Source organism: Podarcis erhardii (genome assembly GCF_964252035.2).
Source record: "Podarcis erhardii genome assembly, chromosome: 13".
Classification (NCBI taxonomy): domain Eukaryota; kingdom Metazoa; phylum Chordata; class Lepidosauria; order Squamata; family Lacertidae; genus Podarcis; species Podarcis erhardii.
This window is the reverse complement of record NC_138502.1, coordinates 13,871,537-13,892,235: the sequence shown is the minus strand read 5'-3', so window position 1 is coordinate 13,892,235 and position 20,699 is coordinate 13,871,537. Positions and strand designations below refer to the sequence as shown.

General features: G+C 44.9%; 1 protein-coding gene across 3 annotated transcripts; it reads right to left on the bottom strand.

Moving 5' to 3' along the window:
- Positions 1-2,097: 2,097 nt before the first annotated feature.
- On the bottom strand, positions 2,098-19,277 carry LOC309326450 (uncharacterized protein). 3 transcript variants are annotated; one of them, XM_081835193.1, is made up of 14 exons: positions 18,500-19,276; positions 17,582-17,878; positions 17,056-17,209; positions 16,003-16,292; positions 15,321-15,638; positions 13,617-13,764; positions 12,562-12,768; positions 10,944-11,268; positions 9,063-9,214; positions 8,519-8,568; positions 7,558-7,728; positions 7,030-7,119; positions 5,725-5,878; positions 2,098-2,894 (listed from the first exon to the last, which is right to left on the bottom strand). In XM_081835193.1, the coding sequence occupies exons 1-14, from the start codon at positions 18,792-18,794 to the stop codon at positions 2,615-2,617; spliced, it is 2,931 nt and encodes a 976-aa protein (XP_081691319.1). In that variant the 5' UTR covers positions 18,795-19,276; the 3' UTR covers positions 2,098-2,614. The 3 variants fall into 3 exon arrangements, with proteins under 3 accessions (XP_081691319.1, XP_081691318.1, XP_081691320.1); XM_081835192.1 differs by having other exon boundaries at positions 13,617-13,767; positions 18,500-19,275; XM_081835194.1 differs by lacking the exon at positions 7,030-7,119 and having other exon boundaries at positions 13,617-13,767; positions 18,500-19,277.
- Between the last annotated feature and the right edge of the window lie 1,422 nt (positions 19,278-20,699).

Below are 20,699 nucleotides of genomic sequence, written 5' to 3'. Positions count from 1 at the left end.
CTGTGACCAACCAAGGGAACAAAAAGGAACCAAGCCTGACAGTGCTTTCCCCATTTGTGTTCCCCAGCAGCAGGTATTCAGAGGCATACTGGCCTCCGGCAGTAGAGGTAGAATGTCAGCATACCTATGGATAGCCCTGTGCTCCATGAATTTGTCAAATACTGTTTTAATAAACCCACTCAAGTTGGTGAACACCACTACATCTTCCGGTAGAGAATTCTAGAGTTTAGCTAGACCCTTTGTGGAATAGCCCATCTTTTTTTTAGGGCCCGAATTATCTAGTATTCATTACCATCGAACACTTCGTACATACAGTGGTACCTCGAGTTACGCTTCAGGTTACATACGCTTCAGGTTACAGACTCCGCTAACCCAGAAATATTACCTCGGGTTAAGAACTTTGCTGAGAACAGAAATTATGCTCTGGTGGCGCAGCAGCAGCAGGAGGCCCCATTAACTAAAGTGGTGCTTCAGGTTAAGAACAGTTTCAGGTTAAGAATGGACCTCTGGAATGAATTAAGTACATAACCAGAGGTACCACTGTACATACTAAATGAGGCATGCCCGAAGTCTGCCAGTCGGTTTAATCTGGCCCCCCAAACCTCCATCTTCAATCCTATAAAAGAAGCTCAACAACTTTGGGGTAAAATCCTAAAAAAAGTTCAACAACTTCAATCCTAAAAAAAGGTTAACAACTTTGGTCAGCCATTATGGCCTTTCACTTCATCAAATTTGGCCCTCTGGCCCTTTGGACACCACTGTACTAAATGCTTTGTTTGCACTATACTGAATTGTTCGATATTATTCTTGGGATAAAATGCCCCTGCTTTTTCAATCAAACTGAACTGAACTAAACTTACACATTAAGCACCAATCTAAAGGAGACCAGAGAGGATGCACAGAGTACAGATCCATTACCAAAATTAAGCAGATGGGAATTGACTCACTTACTAGGGTCATGGCCATGCAGCAAAGTGATTCACCGTCAAATTCTCTTCCTGAAACTCTGGGCGTTCTTGTTTTGTGAAGAGAGGCTAGGAACTTCTGAAAGAGGATTCTTTGCACCTCAGAATTCAAATTCCCAGGATTTCTGAGAAGTGAGAACAGGCAAAATACACACAGTTTTGTATGTGTGTAGCGTTCATACAGCCTAATCGCTGGATCACATATTACATGGTAAACTTGCCATTTCTTTTTTGATAGGCTTGTTCCCATGTTACACTAAAGACAGGTAGGTACAAGCTGTCTCTCTCTACATATGCCAAAGCGTTTATGCAGATATAGACTGCAAGACTGTATCTCAACCACTTATGCCACACAGATCACGCTCTCCTTCAATATAACTGGTAGGCACTCCTAATTTCTCTCTGCATGGCTAGCACATCGCACCAGGGGTTGTGGAAGATTTATTAAATTTGTAGCCCAACCTGGGAAGGTAGACCATAGGAGAAGGAAGTCACTAGGCCTAAACCTCCGCTGCCTTGGGGCTATACTCATTTCTGAGAAAGGCTTCAGGAGTAAACCCCAAGGAAAAATCCATATCCGCTGCCTTGCAGGACATCTTCAGGAGAAGAAAAGGCTAAGAAGTAAATCCTACACAATTCCGGAGTGGAGTCCCTAGGACAACTGGTGAGACAAAAGTCTTCAGAAATTTATGGCTTTTTTTTTTTTTTGAGCTGCTACTGCAAACGTGGTCCACCTTCTTATTAACTTATTGTGGTCTGCCAACAGATTGCAAATACTATTGGTCACGGTCGAGGAAAACTAAAATAGTAGCATAGCATAAACCCTGTTATTGAGCAGGAGTAAAAGGTGTAAGATTAAGATATTATTATTATTATTATTATTATTATTATTATTATTATTATTATTATGCCACCCTGGGAGAACCCTGGGCGGCTTCTAAAAAATTAAAACACAGTAAGACATCAAACATTTAAAACTTCCCTATACAGATTTTAGGGACATTTGGGGAAAATACAACACTCCCCACTCCCAAATAACAATATTAACTTAGCCCAAGCTAAAATACTTTACCAACACTCTTTGTCCCCCAGAAGAGATGTTGCTCAAGACACCTGTCAGGAAAGTGCAAACTTTTCTTTAAAAAATATTTTTTTATTAAATATATTTTAGTTTACACAAGTACGTGCATTGTCTCTTTTTTCAGGTCATCAAGTCTTTTCTGTAGATCAGTAACATTCCATGTGCAATATTAGTGCTGTATATAGCATAACATTAGGGGACGGGGTGGTAAAACTAGGAAAGCGCAAACTGAAAAGGTGAATGAAAAGCGGCAGAGAAACAAATATAAAATAGTCTCCTGAGAAAGGTTCATTCCAACCTTGATTTTATATTTGACTGGCATTTTATCCAATCTAATTGTTCAGTTTGGTTGGCACTGTATCCATTTCTTATGCATCCATTACTTTAGAAGTAATGTTTTCTTTAAAAAATGGAAAGCTTTCCACATACGGAGTAAAAAAAGATAGCAGCAGAAAATTGTGTGCTTTGGAGTCTTTCTCCCTGACTTCGATGGGCTCTTTAAAAAAGAGCAATCAGTGCATAAGCCACCGTTTTCTAAATATTCAGAAATAGGCAGATCTTTCCAAGCTCATAGCCTTAGCTCTTCCAGACAGTAGAGGAATAACTTATGCATTATTTCTTTTTTTCCCAGCACCGTGTTGACCAGGCTCTCCACAAACTCCTGTGCATGATTCATCTGACTCAGGCATAAACACTCGCCCTTCGTAAGAAGACGGTTTTCTTCTGCTATATTCAGGAATGCCTCTCGGTTTCTTTGAAGAGCAAAATCTTCCGTTAACTTCCCTTTAGACTTCTTTATACGATCAGCAGGCTTTTCAGCAGAAGGCAGAGATTCCAAACAAATGGAGCTGAGAATCAAGGGGAGGCAACATTACAACACACACACACAATATATCTGTTTTCCAGGGCCTCCCACCTGTCAATCACCTGAAATCACAGTAAGATTATCTTACTGCCCTTTCAGCAGCCTGTATCATCCAAACCACACAGGCAAAGACACAGAGGTGTTGCTTTCGGCAGGTGGCTGCATCTTGGCCTTCCCCACACCTGATGTCAAGCACAATGTTACGGGGGAGGGGGGAGCACTGTTAAGGGAGAAATCTGAAGGCTCCCTTGGACAAAAAAAAGGACACCAGCCAGGAATACCAGAGCAAAACAGCAGCCAGTAGGCTTGGTCTTTATTGAAGACTGTCGCAACAGGACTCCCACCTGCCACAAGGTGGAACAAGATGGAAGCCCAGAACAAAAGAGCCCCCAAACTTTTATTAGCTGCTAATCCCCATGTTACACCCCCCCAAACTACATTACTCATACATCACGGTTACATCATGAAAGGGGAGGTCTGGTGGCAGTAATATGAGCATCCTGGACCCTGCCCCATGGTTCCCCTTGCCTTCCACCAAACACCCATCAAGTGTAACAAAAGAGATATTTACATTTCCCTGTTTCCCAGCCAATTTAATCACACCCTTTTGTCTTCATCTGGATTTGTTATTTCTGGAATGCCTGCCTGTCTGGCACTCAGGTATCAGGATGCCAGGGATTATCACTCAGGCAGAGGGGCTGCTGAGTAGCTGAGCTCACGTCTATATGAATTTCTGAAGTTTTCCCAGTGAGCCAGTACATAGATACATTTATCAATGAATTGTTACATTTGGTATCGCGCAGCAAAGGCCCTTTGAATAGATAGGAAGAAACTGTGATGAAGTGTTTTGTGGGGACAAATCACAAAAGTAACAAAAGCGATTGTGCTGATTTTGGTAGTGGGCTGCATGTGCATGATATCTGCTGAAGGGCAACCCCTCCCCCACTATACATAAATTCCTGCAACAGCACATAGGGCAAATGGGTTTGGCTTGGCCAAAATTACCTTATGGGCCGAATAGAGAGGCCTGCCAAGCCTAATTAGGTCCTTAACTGCTGCCATAAATCTAGCAATAATCTAAACAGCGATAAAATCCAGGGATCCATAGTACAAAATCTCCAACCACCCATTAAAAGGGGAGGTCTTCAATCCCTCTTAAACACTTCAAGGAACAAGGCCTGTGTGTGATGTAATCCATTGGAGCAGTCAAAATACAACATTCCATTTTTCCCTAGTGTGGACCCAAACAGGGGGATGTCACTCCAGCCAGTATAACTTCCTGTTACACCAGGTAGGTGGGGGTGACCCTTGCAGACCCCACAAAAGGTCCAGTCATGCAGCCATCTTTCTCTCTTTTGATTCGTTTGGACTGCCCTGCTGGCTCTTAGCCAGCAGCACACGGGATCAATCCCCATATGGGATGAATCCACACCTTTCTCTGTAACTGTAACTACAAGCTAAAGCCTGCCTTCAAGGATCATACTGTGAACTGAATAAAAGTAACAAGAAGTTTACTTAAAGGAAAGACTATTGTGTCTTTATTCTTTTGAGAGGGATCAAAAGGGGTCTTACCAGGAAGAAATCCAATCTGGGAATGCCAGACTGGATTGCTTAACTAAAGAGATTCAAATGAATCTGCAAACTAGCTTCCTGTTGTATTGAGGGGAATGTGCTCTGCTACATGACTCTCTAGCGTGAGTGAAGGAAGGATAACATTTAATCAATATATCCTCTCCTACTATCCACAACATTCCCACAGCCTGCTACACAGCCCTTTGCTCTCTCACTCTTTCCTCCTTAGGCTGCTGGCGGGGAGACCAGATTATTCCTTCCAGTAGCACCTTAAAGACCAACTAAGTTAGTTCTAGGTATGAGCTTTCGTGTGCATGCACACTTCTTCAGATACACTGAAACAGAAGTCACCAGACCCTTATATATAGTGAGAGGGCGGGGAGGCGTATTACTCAGAAGGGTGGTGGGAATGGGTGATTGGCAGATAGCTGTGTCCCACCACCCTTCTGAGTAATACCCCTCCCCACCTTCTCACTATATAGAAGGGTCTGGTGACTTCTGTTTCAGTGTATCTGAAGAAGTGTGCATGCACACGAAAGCTCATACCTAGAACTAACTTAGTTGGTCTTTAAGGTGCTACTGGAAGGAATTTTTTGTTTTGACTATGGCAGACCAACACGGCTACCTATCTGTAACCAGATTATTCCTGTTAGTTTGGAGATGGCTATAGCTCACCTCCTCCCCACCCTAAACCTCATTTCTGTCTGGTTAATCCTCTCCACCCTCTTCCAACTGTCAAGTTTCTATGGCCACCCCAACTGCCTTTAAATATTCCTTTCAACTCCTCCCACTGCCCCGGCCTGGCCCACTTCCTGTGGCATGATCTCATACTCTCCTCTCCGCTTCAGATGTGTGCCCCAGACACAGCTCCATACAACATCATTCCAACCCATCCCAAATGTTTAACTCAGCTTCTGAAAACCATCCAGTAGCCCCACAGTTACTATAACAACACCACTGCATTTCACATGTGGCCTCAACCATCCAACTCAACATCACTTCCTTGCTGGGGATAACAGCCCTGTCCCAATCAAACAAGTCTTTGCCCGAAACTGACCTGTATTTCAGTTCCCCACATTCTTACTACTGGCTGCTCCTGGGACACAGACACAGCAAATGAGAACAGAAGAAGAAGGTGGACGTCCAGTTCTGGTGTAAACATGGCCCCTAGCGTGGTCCTCCAGCAAAAACTGGGCAATATTGGGCAATGCCTCAGCTCATCACTTGAGCACAGAAATTACCCTTTGGTAGCTGTTCTTGAAGAAGCGCCTCTTCCCGAATCCTCTTTTGTCTCCATGGTACAGGGCACGGCACAGTCCACTTCCGACCAAGGGCGCTTTATTCCACTCTGATGTCCGGCCTGGTCCTGAGCGACCCTTAAAGGGAGGACTTTTGCTAAAAAGCAAACACAGAGAAAGAGATTTATTTAATCAACCCAATGGCATATCTGCCCTGGGGAAACAGACCAATTACGTGCTCACCAGCAACAGCCGGTGGGGACTCTGTTTATGAGGAGAGTGGCTTCCCTGCCCTCTGAACCAACAGCAAAAGCCATGGTGGTTGTTAAGAGATTGATTCAAAATGTTGGTTATTAGTTGGGACCTAGGTCCCAACTAAAGAAGAATGGCAACTTAAACGGATGGAATATGCGCAGCTTGCGGACCTGACATATAGAATAAGAGAACAAGAAGAATATACATTTAAAGAAGATTGGAAAATGTTTATTAAGATAAATTCAACAGTGTAAATAAGTTTTGATGGATGGAATAATGGAATACTGAATGGTCTGGCTTATATAAAATATGCAGGGATTTATGTTATGCAAAATGAAACATGGAAAGAGAAGAAGGGAAGTTTTGGATATTTTAAAGTTGTTTAAATGAATATTCTAAATTGTAAAACAGAAAATTTAATAAAAAATATATATTATATTATATTATATTATATTATATTATATTATATTACACACACACACACAATGTTGGTTATTACTCCCTAGCTCAACTCATTCGGCTCCTTCACTGTTGACATCTAGTTAACATCGTCCTGCTCAAATGTACTTTTGGTACACAGAACTGAGATTGGTATTATTATTATTATTATTATTATTATTACTACTACTACTACTACTGTATTTACATCCCACCAAGGAGCTCAAGGTGTGGTTCTCCTCCTCCCCATTTTATCCTAAAAACAACCCTATGAAGTAGGTTAGGCTGACAGTCTGTGACTGGCCCAAGCTCACCCTGTGAGCTTCATGGCTGAGTAGAGATTTGAACCCAGGTCTGCTAGGTCCTCGTCCGACACTCTAACTATTATACCACAACGGTCTGTTGGCCCCATTTATCCTGAGCTGCTTTTGTTTCCTTATTTTCTGCTGCAGTAATCTTTTTTTTTTAAATTGTTCCATAAAAAAAATAAATCTTGCCAGGCACCTCAGGCCTACACTTTGAGGAACAGAAAGGTGTGATAAATTTATTAGCACATTACTGCTACCTAGTGGATGGTTGAGAATACAAAACTGATAAGTAACATGGTTTTACTACCTTTTGCCAAACTATCCTGAACTTCACGAACAGCAGTCTCAATGTGCGGCATGTAGCAGGAATAGATTTCCTCCATCTCCTGGCTGCAGACTGAGCAAAATTGAAAAGCAAACAAAAGAATGACACACTTTTCCCGCACAGCTCTGACAGGGTTTTCTATGCATTCAAAATGGCACTAGGGTCAGTCCCACATCCACACGGAAAGCCCCAAAGCACTTATAAATTCTCTCATGGAGTCACATTTGCGTGCTTTGACTTCTGACATTAAGTCAGGGTTACCAGGGCTCAGCCCCAAAATCTGTTTTCAGTGCCTGGGTTTATCTAATGAACAAGAGGACCTTTGAAAATGTGCCATCTGCCACAACACTTTCCCCTCCAGAAGTGTATTTCTTTTGTCTCACAAGTTCTGGGGTTAAAGAAGGGCTTCTGAATCAGAAGACTCAACTTTTGAAGAGGCTTGAGGTCTAGCACCTTTAAAATAATAAGGACTGAAAGTCAGGGGCAGAGGTGAGAAGAGGTCACGTTTACCCTGGAAGGATGGTCTTTGGGCCTTTTCTTTCTGCCAGCACCTTTTCATTAGGCTGATCAGATTTTCCAGTTTCTCCACCTCGTGTATCTTCCCCTCCAGCTCCTGGGTGTTTGGCCTTTGATTCTCTTGGATTTGCATTCTGAAGATGGAGTTGTCTCTCTGAGGGTTGGCTGAGCAGGGATGGATATCGAGGCATTCAAGAGAACATTTCCAGGACACATCACTTGACACAGTCATAAGCAGGGGTGGTGAACCTTTGCCACATCAGGCCTCGCTATTTGGCCCACCGTCCTATAGGTGATGCAGCAAAGGGGGATTGCAACCACCAACTGGCTAATTGCTGGAGCCTGCAGGTTGCCATGCACAGTGCTTTGAATGCTCCAACCACCAGCTGATCACATGGACAAAAATGCGCCACCTGATCACAGCCCCACCCACTTGTTCCACTTGGGCCATGGGAGTGGAGATAAGAGATAAGAATCTGGCACACCAGCCAGATCCAGTTCCCCTCTCCTGGCCTCAAGGCAACTTTAATTGCATAAGCCTTATTTTCCCAGTACAGTGGTATCTCGGGTTAAGAACTTAATTCGTTCTGGAGGTCTGTTCTTAACCTGAAACTGTTCTTAACCTGAAGCACCACTTTAGCTAATGGGGCCTCCTGCTGCCGCACAGCCGGAGCATGATTTCTGTTCTCATCCTGAAGTAAAAGTTCTTAACCCGAGGTACTATTTCTGGGTTAGCGGAGTCTGTAACCTGAAGCGTATGTAACCTGAAGCGTATGTAACCCGAGGTACTACTGTATGTGCTTGACTCCCTGCCACAAGATGGTGTAGACGCCCCATTGGAAGGGTGCCCATTTTTCTCTTGTGTTGGCTTCCCAGGGCACAACTGCATTGAATACATATTCTCTGTAATTCAGACAGGCAGAAGTAAGCCATAAGCAGAAAGAGCACAACTCACATGGATATGGTTCCTTGCCGGTTAGCACTGAGAACATGAGGATCCCATAGCTGAAAAGAAAAAAAGCAAGTCGATTAAAAGCCCCTCCCAACTTCAACTGAGATCTTCCCTCTTCCTGTGGGACAGCAATATCAGTGGTCCCATGCCATTTTCCATCTCTTGGGCTTCTACATTACCCTGTACTATAGGTTAGTCAGCAGAAGGAACGCCGCAAGAGAGAGGTTAACCAATGTCAGGCTCACTGCCTTCATTCATTCACACAAGAAGCAGCCTTAGCAATCTGGCGCCCTCCAGATGTTTTGGAGTACAAATGCTACAAGCTCCAGCTGGGGCTGATGGGAATTGTAGTCCCAACAGCATCAGGTTGTGCAAGAGTATCCAACCCACAATATGCTCCAAAGACAGGGACGTAAGGAGAGCCTTTCTGGATCGAGCCAATGGCCCATCTAGTTGAGCATCTGTCATGCTAACCTTTCCCCAATTCTATAGTGCTCATGCAATTGCGCCAACCCCCTTGTGCCCCACAGCAGACGCTTCTGTCCACCTGTAGACATCTGTGGCTGGCTCTGGCTTGTAGGACTCGGCAAAGGCTTCGGGGGGCATGTATTCGAGGGTCCCGCCAGATACTTCTGCGCTTTCAGAGGGGAGAGGGGAGCGCTGAGTTGTCCCAAACTTGGACAAGCCAAAATCGGCCACCTGAATGGGGGAGACAAGGGAAAACAGTGAAGAGAACTCCCAACTGGGACAACATAGGAAGCTGCCTCCTCCCAGGTCAGACTATTGGTCCATCTGGCCCAGTCATGTTCACGCTGACTGGCAGCAGGAGCTGTCCAGAGCTTCAGAACGGGGACATTGCCAATCCTACCTGGAGATGCTGGCAACTGAACTGCAGGTGCTCTGCCTCTGAGCGACAGCTCCTTCCCAAGGTATTGACTTACCTGCACTTTGTCCTCTTTAGGATTACTAACCACGGTGCCGCTCCGTAAGCAACTGGGTTTTGCACCACTGCTCTGCACAGCAGGCAGACTCTCATCACTGGGGGAGAAGGCAGTTTCCTTGGACTGCAGCATCCCCTCTTCTGGTCTCCAAGCAGGAGACGCTCATAAAGAAACTTTATATTACATAATTGAAAAGTATCAGAAGACTAATAGTTGGGTGGGAGAACTGGAAATTTTTTTACATCTGGCAGCCAATGTGCCACTCTGGTTTCAGATAGTACATGGGTAGACGAGTCCTAAAAGCCCAGGACACAAATTTTCACAGCCCTCTAGCAGTTGTGGTGGCTCATTTACCAGAACTAATGTACAGTGGTACCTCAGGTTACAGACGCGTCAGGTTACAGACTCTGCTAACCCAGAAATAGTACCTCAGGTTAAGAACTTTGCTTCAGGATGAGAACAGAAATCGTGCTCTGGCAGCACGGTGGCAGCAGGAGGCCCCATTAGCTAAAGTGGTGCTTCAGGTTAAGAACGGACCTCCAGAACGAATTAAGTTCTTAAGCCGAGATACCACTGTATTTAGCGTTCACTCTGGAGGTGTATACTTGATTCTGAGCAAACAAAACTTCCTAGAGCAAAATATATACATCAGTATGACACCCCCGCAAATATCATAGAATTGTAGAGTTGGAAGGGACCCCAAGAGTCATCTAGTCCACCACCTGCAAATTATGACCATAAACCCTTCATTTAATGATATGAGACTCTGCTAGGCCACAGCCTCATTTTTTTTTTACTTATAATATGCAATATTTCTAATACTTCTAATACTAATATTTCTCTTTGTTTTAAGGCAAGTGGCATAAGGAACAAAAGCTGAGCGTATTATGAGGCTGAAACATCATCACTGTGGAAAGTAGAGATTGCTGGTGTCTGCTTCAGAGAAATCACAAATAATGTCCATGAAGAGGGAACATGAATTGGCTGATGCTATGACTGACCCTGCAGTGGCACAGTTTTTAATGGGACTTGTGTTTGTTATGCCAGAAACATTCAAATGAGTGTTTAATTATTCCAAAGTATGAAGGCTACATTACAATGCTGAAGAATCTTGCCATTTTTTTTTTGCTGAATATTGCAATCTTCCAACAACTGTAAGGAATTTGGATCCATTGTACGATGGATGCGCTCATTTGCAACGGCACCGTGAACATGCAATCTGCAAGAGCAAATGGTCTGGTGTGGACTTGCTTCAGGAGGAGTTAGCAGGAAGCTCGAGAGGCCTGCTTACACCCAAGAACCCATTTCAGAATCTCAGCAACTTACAAGCGCTCCATGACACGGTTGCCTGGAGTCACTCAGCCGATGGAGAAAATCATTCCTGGAAGCAGAAAGGGAGCACTGACCTGGACTGGTCCCAATTAAAAAAAGAGAGAGAGAGAGAGAGAGAGAGAGAGAGAGAGAGAGAGAGAGAGAGTATGGCTCACCTTCACATTCAGGGCTTCATCCAGCAGGATGTTGCTGGGCTTGAGATCCAGGTGGAACCGCGGAGGATGGAGGCAGTGCAGGAAGTCTATCCCCAGGGCTACCTGGTAGAGGATGCGGATTCGCAGGGGCCAGGGCAAGGCACTGGACAGCAAGCCAGACAAGTTGCCGTTCTCCACATACTCCATCACTAGGCCCACTTCATTTCCCTTCTCGTAGAGGCCATAAAGACGAGGGATGGGGGCGAAAGATGCCTCATCCATGAAGCGGGCTTCAGTCAGGGCTTGCTGTCGGATGCAGGACACATTTGCGCTGGGTGCATTGGTGCTTGAGGGTGAAAGAGAGTCCATGGTGAGAGTCAAAGGAAAAGTTACAAAGTACTGTTGAGACACAGACTCATTGAATGATGAACTCAAGATGGGGTTGCCTAATCAGAAGGTCTCAAGAGCTCCTGAGTCTGTCAAGAGCTGGTCTGAGTAGGTTGGGAGGAGATATGGAATGCTGTCTCACATCAAGTCAAATCAATGGTCCACTTAACTCAGTACAGCCGAAATCAGCCTTCACCAACCCATTTTCCACCAGACTATAACTCTTATCAGCCGCAGCCAACATCTGGAGGGAACCAGGTTTCGTGAAGGCCAGTCTACACTGACTAGCAATGGCTCTTCCAAGGTCTTAGGTAGGGATCTCTCCCAGCCTGACCTAGACAGACAGCTCTTCCCCCAGGAACTCCATGAATAAGGAGCATTAGCTACAAAATTCTGAACATGGAACCAAGATGTCAGCAGTCTAAATTGGCCTGCCCTTGGGGTTTCTTTTGAAGGATCCAGGAAACAACCTGGTACCGTCCAAAGAAGTCACAACATACATTCCCAAGCCCTTAAAATTATTTGCCACATTGCTGAAGGCAGAGAGTCTGGGATTTGGGACCTTGTGGGTGCAAGATAGAGGCTCTACCAAATCTGTATAACTAATTCAAGGTTAGATTACTGCAATGCGTATATGTTGGGCTGCCTCTGAAGACGGTTTGGAAGCTTCAGCAAGTGCAGAATTCAGAGGCCAGGTTGCTCACCGGAGCAAAATGGTTTGAGCTTATTAAACCAATCCTGGTCCGACTGCACTTGGCTACCTATTCGTTTCTGGGCCCAATTCAAAGTGCTGGTTTTGACCTATAAAACCTTTAACAGCTCAGGACTGCAATACCTCAAGGCCCGCCTCTTTCCATATGAACCTACCCGGACCCCATCTTCTGAGGCCCTTCATCATGTGCCTCCTCCTCGAGAGGTCTGGAGGGTGGTAACAATCCGTCTATGGAATGCTCTCCCTAGGGAAGTTCACCTGGTGCCTTCATTATATACCTTTAGGCACCAGGTAAAAACGTTCCTTTTTAACCAGCCCTTTGGTTGACCTGATCGACATCCTGTACCCTTTTAAAATGTGGCTCTTTTTTTGGAGCGGGGTATTATTGGGTTATTGTTTTTACTTTGACTTTCTATATTGTGATCTTTTATGTGAACCACCCTGAGACCTCTGGGTATAGGGCGGTATATAAATTCTAATAATAATAATAATAATAATAATAATTCCACCCTCAACCACACACCCAACCACCAGCTTTACCGGTGGAAAATCTTCACCGCCACAATCCCCTTTTCTTTGTGCTGAGCTCGGAAGACGGTTCCAAAGCCCCCTCTGCCGATGTGTTGCAAGTTCTCCAAGCAGTTCTGGGGGATCCTCTCGTGGAACATCTCCAGACCAGGCGTCCTTTTGGAAGGAGCATGTGCCCCGAGCGAGGTCACTCCATTCTGACTTGCGCACAAAGCAGAGCTTAAGGAGGGTGAAGGAGAGGAGAGAAGACCATTTACATATGTTAAGATATAGTATGAAAACAAGTGTGTGATGTGCCGGGTAGACTAGTGAGTTGGAGCAGGGGAAACCTGAGTTCAAATCCCTCCTCAATTTGGTAACTCAACTCAAGCCAAAGAGGTCTACCATCTTGTTGCCCCCAGTAGCCACCTAAATGCCAGCAGGAAGCTCTAGCAGATGATGCACTTTCACAGCATTCTTCCCTGGTATATGGCAATATGCTGTCACCGCACAGCTAACCCATCATGGCTAGCAACTTGTTGCAAATGAATGAGCCTGATCCCATTGGATGGCCATCATCTTAATGTTAAGATAAGCTAACGGCCTTTGCCACATTCTGTGACAGTGAGCTCCACAAAATCGGTTGTCTGAAGATGCCCTTTTATCTCTCCTGACATCTCTACCAACACTCAAATTTCCCTGGGTTGCCCCTTCAAATCCCACCTGAAAAATCCATCTTTCCCACAAAGATTATGGCAGTCAGCCTGCCCTGCTGTAAATAACCCTAAGAATGTTTAAATGAAATGGATGTGCATTCTTATTCTGTACTCTCCCATCCCAGCTATGCCACATGTATTAAATTATAGATTGTAAGTCCCTCTTGGCCTCCGTAAATTATCATGCGTACTGAGGGTGCTATACCAGCCCAAATTAAGAACCGCATTTTGTCTATCCACTTTCTCCACAGTGCAAAAGCACCAGGAGAGAGAACGGCAGACGTCTGAGCTATAGCTCTGTTGTAGGCATAGTCTTTAACAAGTTGTGATGATTGACAACTCTTTAACTCATTGCTTAAGCACAGAGATCACCTTTCAGCGGCTCCTCCTGATGAATCTTCTCTCCCCAGATCTTCCTCTTCAATTACAGGTACATCTCCTGCTAGCACATGGGAGAACTCATTTCTTAAATTCTGGAAATTTGCAGCTGCCTCTGGAAATCTCATGATTGCAGGTGACCCTCCTGAGAGAAATTGAGAGAGTGCAGAGATAAACCAGACTTACAGTGCCATCCTAACCGGTCTGTTCAGAAGTAGATCCTACTGAATTCAGTGGGCCTCCCTCTAAAGTTAGAGGAGTCAGGATTGCAGCCTTACTTGAACGATGGCCTATCTCTCCATACTTCATGTGTGCGCTAGAGTAAGCTGGTTAATATGTTTCGGATATACGCTTAGTACACTCAAGTCTCCCTATGAGGCTGATCACCCTGCTTTTGACTAAGCACATGTTGTAAACTTTTATGCTATAGTGTAGACTTTTATGGACTTGAGTCTGTAGGGCTGTAAAGCTGATGAGGTTCCCCCTCTTCATTGCTTTACACAGCCCCCAAAATATGTACAACAAGGAGCACAACTGAACACTGCCCACTGTCTATCCCCAAAATATACTTCTTCTTTTTTAAGTTTTTCTTTTCATTTTCACACATTGGGTCTGCAACTTATGCTCACTTTACTTATGTGATCTCAACCTTATGCAGGTGGGGGGAAATAAATAAATGGAAGGGGGGGAAAGCAGCCATTCCCTGCTCTCAATTTATTTATTCTTCCCCCACCTGCACACCCCCTGGGCTTTCCCACTGTGGAGAGAGTTTTTTTAGTCTTCTGCCTTGCCTGCTAGCCTCTGGGAAGGAGGCAAAACCTTCTCAGAGCCCAGTAAGCAGCAAACAGAAAGGAAGGATACAGGAAGAGCTATAAGAGTGACAGTATTCCAGAAAGAGCATTGTAATTCAAGACTATTGCCCTTCCTAAGCACTTTATCGAATGATGTTTTTCCTCAGGAACACACTTGACCTTAAACATCTCTGTAAAAAACCAAAAAACACTTTTGCAAGGCTTTCATCCTATCCAAAGTCGTTTGAGAGAAGGCCCCATTAAACTGAGCAGATTTATCTCAAAGTAAGCAGCTGACACTGTGGGTTAAGCCACAGAGCCTAGGAATTGCCGATCAGAAGGTTGGTGGTTCGAATCTCTGCGACGGGGTGAGCTCCTGTTGCTCGGTCCCTGCTCCTGCCAACCTAGCAGTTCGAAAGCACGTCAAAGTGCAAGTAGATAAATAGGTACCGCTCTGGCGGGAAGGTAAAAGGCATTTCCGTTCGCTGCTCTGGTTCACCAGAAGCGGCTTAGTCATTCTGACCACATGACTCGGAACTGTACGCCAGCTCCCTTGGCCAGTAAAGCAAGATGAGCGCCGCAACCCCAGAGTCAGTCACGACTGGACCTAATGGTCAGGGGTCCCTTTACTTTTACCTTTTAAGTATGCACAAATAGTGCTGCTAAGCTGTTCAAACTACAAATGCACCATGAGAAACATTATAAGTGCAGTGGCCTAGCGCAAAAATATTTCACTTCTATCCAATTGTTCCATACAGCTGACGGAAGCCGTATATAATGAAAGTGTTTAATTTTTTCAAAAACGTCCCAACTAGACGCTCCAAATAGGACTCATTGTAAGTCTGAACACTTCTGACAAAGGCATGCGCTGAATAACTGGCTATTTAAAAGTAGAACTGTGTCTTACCAGTTATAGCCAAAGGGTTTAATTCGTCAATGTCTTCAACTTCTTCATTTTCTTGTCCGTTCTCAATCATTCTCTTTCTGATGCGTTTTCTGCCATCAACCATTTCGATTGACGTGGATACACACTTGAAATCTCCTGCCCCAAGAGCATCAAACGATGCAGAGAGCGTGAGAGAGAATGAAATAAGACCCCCTTGTCTCAAATGGCGAAGCGAAGGAAAATCCCTCCCAAAGGAAGGAAATCTACAGGATCCACTTCCATCTCCGTTTCTGTTTCCACACTGCCATTGGCCATGACCACACCAGCCATCGAACAGGCCTGGGGAACAACAAAAATCATAATGAAAACGCTCTCTATAGACATCATTAAGGTGGGTCTAAAAAAATTAAATCCTTCCCTAAATTAGGATTTTTTCCCCTACACTGGCACTATGAAACAAAATCAAGGGGGAGGTGAGGGGAAAACAAATATGAAAAATACTGAATCAGAGGCTGTTGGTGTATTGTAATACAGAGTTCTGATGCACCTGGACCAGGTAAGAAACAAAAACTCCTCCTTTCTCCGAAACTCTGAAAGATCCTCTTTCAGATGAGATGCTCTGGACTACCAAGAATAGTTTTCCTTCACCTCTCAGACTCCCCACACCCAGCTCAGTGTGCACCTGGGACTCCTCTCTCCTTACCATCATTCTCTGTGATAGCGAGAAGATTCCTCTCCAGATCTCTTTGGTTGATGGATTTCAGCACCGTGAGGACCACCTCCACAGCATAATGCTCATTGTAGTAGCCAAGCAGCAGCTGGGTCAGGTCAATGGGATCTGCCTTCTCCAAGCGCCCTCTGGGGATGTTGCTGTAGCCCTCCTTGACTGGGAGCGAGTTGAGACGGTACTTGAATGCCCTCAAATTGTATGTTGCCAAGTTCTCCAGGGTGCCCAAAAGACGGCTGTGTGTGGTCTTCGCCACTGTACTCCTTCTGCAACAAAATGGCAAAGCAAAAGAAATGTCAAAGTTAGGCAGGAAGGGGAACAGTCTCAGTCTGCTGCAAAACCAACAACTCTGTGTGATGCTGGCTGGAGGTAAAGGGCATGATGTCAGCATGAAACCTACACTTTCTCAAGCTTTCTATCCCCAGTGATATGCCAACAACTAAATAGTGGCAGATTGAGGCAGAATTCACTGTAATTAGCTGGCAATTACTGGCATTATATCTATTCCAGCTTTGAAAATGACTAAATTATTTGCTGCTGCATTTTCCTTGCGGCTCGGTTTCCATCAGACAGGTATCTACTCTGTATTGTGACAGCATCCCCGTTTTAGGCAGAATTTGCGGATCCAGAGGGTTATTATAGCCAACATTAGTCTCAATGGGTCAAAACAGGCCCATAGAAACTAATGGATATAATTAATTTAGGTTACTTACAATAGGTTTACTCCAAGTAGAACTTTGTTGAATATAGGCCAGTGGTTCTAAGTGAAGAAAGCTCTTCTTTTCTATTTTCTTTTCTGCCTCACCTCCACGTGCCTCTCAAAGTATTTTTACCCACCTCCTATAATTTCTTCTCCAGTTCTCATTGCACACTCAGCTTGCACCTTATTCTACTTAATACAAAACACCAACAGAGAGGGACAGTGTTGCAGTGGTAGCCGAGGTGTAAGTGTGGCATGGAGCAAGGAGTGCCATAAAGTTGTGTGGTTCTTGGCAACAGTTCCGTCCATCGCTTAAGCACTGAGATTACCTCCTGGTGTTTTTTCCTGACGAAACCTTTCCTGCCACATCGTCTTTCGCCTCTACCAAATGAGATAACTCTCCACCCAGTACTTCAGTAACCTTGATTTTTAAGTTCTTGCAATTGGCAATGGACTCTGTCTCTCCGATGGTTGCAGATGATCCTGTTGACAGGGGGGTGGGGGAATGAGAGAGGACAGATAAGATCAGCCTTACTCAAGAATCTTTCACAGAAAAATTCAGTGCCCAATGCCCACGCAACATTGCTTTTCACCTGTAATCATGTAATATAAAAAGGAAGTATAAAAAAAAAGATACGGATAAACTCAGCAGGTGGAAAACTAAATCTACTGGCAATTAAGGTGAAAAGTGGTATTATTAGTGCAAATGAGCTGTTTATAAATACTTTACCTTAGCTGCCATTTGAAGTCTTTCCAGAAGGTTCCAATGGAATGCTCAAATTGGTTTCATTCAACATTTATGTTAAACATCTGCATTTAATAACTAGTTATTTAAAAGGAGAAACCACTTCTTACCATTTATAGCTAAAGTATTTGATTGGTCAACTACAACTTCTACTCTTTCTTGTCCATTTTCAACCATCCTCCTTCTAGTAATGCTTTTGCCACCGACTGTTCTGGTTCTGGTCGATGCAAACTTGAAGTCTCCCATCCCACAGCTGTCAAATGAAGTGAAGAGCCGGAGAGAGAAGGAAGGATCTCTCAAAGAACGAAGTGAAGCAACATCTCTCTCAAAGGAAGGAAACACTCTTCCACCAATGTTTCTGATTTCCCGCTGCCATTGCCTCAGACCAAAGCAGCCATCGAGGAGGGCTGGGAACATTAGAAGAAAAGTTCACATCGAAAAGGGTCTCCGATTAAAAAAACCAAACAGCAGCACAGAATTCCCCCTGTAGGAACTGCTGGATTATAATCCATAAGAAAAAAAACTTATAAATAAAATAAATAATAAAAGTATTATTAAAAGTATTTAATAAAATTATGAATAAAAGTATTATTAAAAGTATTTAATAAAATTATTAATAAAATTATTATTAAAAGTATTTAATAAAATTATGAATAAAAGTATTATTAAAAGTATTTAATAAAATTACTAATAAAAGTATTATTAAAAGTATTTAATAAAATTGTTACTAAAATTATTAATAAAAATTAAAATGTGGAGATTATAGAACAGAATTAATCTGGTAGGTGAAGTGAAAGAAAGGTTAAGTCCTATGCCAGCCTGTTGATTTAGGAGTTTTTATCCACCTTCACCTGCAGCAAGGAAGAGGGATACACCTGGGCCAGGTAAAATCCCCAAACTCTCCTGCTTTTAGCCTGTCCCAGATGATCTGGACTCACCGAGAGCAGATTTGCCCCATCACTAAGACCCCCCCCCCACGACCCTCCCCCGGCCCAGTGTGCTTCTGCGACCCCCGCCCCTCTCCTTACCACCACCGCCTTTGACTTGCAGGAGCTTCTCCCGCAGGTCTCTCCGGTTGATGCATCCCAGCACCTTGAGCGTCACCTCCACAGCGCCCTCCTCGGCGTAGTAGCCGAGCAGCAGGCGGCACAGGTCCAAGCGATCCGCCTTCTGCAGCCGCCCCTTGGGGATGCTACCATAGCCCTCCTCGGCCGGGAGCGCGTTCAGATGGAACTTGAACTGCTTCAGATCGTACTCCTTCAAGTCCTCCAGGGCGTCCGCCAGGCGGTCGCGGACGGTCCTCTTGTCCTCCTCCTCCGCCATCGCGTTCTCTCCTTCCCCAAGGGGAAAGGGAGCAAAGAGAAGTCCGACCCCGCGGCAAAACTTGCCCCCCGACGGCTGCGGGGGGCGGGGGGAGAAGGCAGCAGCTTGAAACCCCGCCGTGGGCCAAAGGCGGCGGGTGGGGCGCCGTCTGTTAAAGGCAAGGATCCGCTTTCGCTTTCAGTTCCCTCCTCTCCCCTCCCTCTGTCCCGGAAGGATAAAAGTGAAGCGGGCTGGCAGTGGTGTGTAAACCGAGGAAGAAATCGGGCCCCAGGCAAGCCGGTGCAGCAGGAAGCGGAACGGGGATTTGGGCAGCGAGGCGTCGAAGGAGACGAGCTTTCTTCTTGTTGCAGCCTGGAAATCCAAAGCAGGTTTAGCCCCCAGCGCCTAACCCCGTCGTATAAACCACGGACTACATCGCAGGGTTGTCGTACTTTCCCATACCCTCCGACATTTCTCCAGTGGAAATGGAGACATCCTAAGGACGCGGGTGGCACTGTGGGTTAAACCAGAGCCCAGGACTTGCCAGCCAGGTCGGCGGTTCAAATCCCCTCGACGGGGTGAGCTCCCGTTGCTCGGTCCCTGCTCCTGCCAACCTAGCAGTTCGAAAGCACGTCAAAGTGCAACTAGATAAATAGGTACCGCTCAGGTGGGAAGGTAAATGGCGTTTCCGTGCGCTGCTTTGCTTCGTAAGTCAGAGAACTAGATGGGTCAAGAGCTTGAGACAAACCCTTTGTGATCTTTTGCAAATTTATCAGTTCTCTGCAGATTGAGAAGTTTGCACGTTGTGCAAAATCATGTTCTCCAGCTGATTTGAGGGTGTAGCAGTGCTCAGAACTGTGTGGGGATATCACCTGTTCCTGAGAGCAGGTCAGAAATTGTATGCTTTAAATCCCTGGTTCTCAAACTTCCCCCCATCACAGACCATTTAACAATTTCTGATGTTCGTGGTGAATCAATTGATGCCTGTTGCAGCAGTTGTGATGTGCTAGATGCTGTATACGCCGTTTCTGTGCGCTCTGGTTTCTGTCATGGTGTCCCGTTGTGCCAGAAGTGGTTTCGTCATGCTGGACACATGACCCGGGAAGCTGTTTGCGGACAAACATCAGTTCCCTCAGCCTGAAAGCAAGATGAGCACCACACCTCATGGTTGCCTTTGACTGGACTTAACCGTCCAGGGGTCCTTTACCTTTTCCCTAGATGCTGTATGTGCCGAGAACCATTGTGGTGTAAAGGTTAGAGCATTGGAATGGCGCATAGGAGACCAGGACTCTACTCCCTACTTAGTCACGAGGTTCACTGGGTGCCCCTGGGCCACTCACTGTCCCTCCGCCTAACCTACCTCACAGGGTTGTTGTGAGGATAAAATGGGAAGGGGTACACCCATGTATGTCACCTTGAACTTCTCGGAGGAAACATCAGTAAATAAATAGCTAATGTTACAGATAGGTAGCTGTGTTGGTCTGCCATAGTCGGGGGGAAAAAAAAAATTCCTTCCAGTAGCACCTTAAAGACCAACTAAGTTAGTTCTAGGTATGAGCTTTCGTGTGCATGCACACTTCTTCAGATACACTGAAACAGAAGTCACCAGACCCTTCTATATAGTGAGAAGGTGGGGAGGGGTATTACTCAGAAGGGTGGTGGGAATGGGTGATTGGCAGATAGCTGTGATGAGCTATCTGCCAATCTGTGATGAGATATTAGCTATCTGTGATGAGATAGCTAATATTTTAGTTTTATAGCTTCTTTTATTATATTGTACTTTATTGTATTACCCATTTGAATTCCATAGAATTCAGATTGCGAGTGGTCTTCCAGGATGAAGCTAACCAGCCACAGTTTACAAACCCCAGGTCTAAACAAAAAGGTTGCCCTAAAAGTTGCCCACACATGTGTGTTACAATGTGC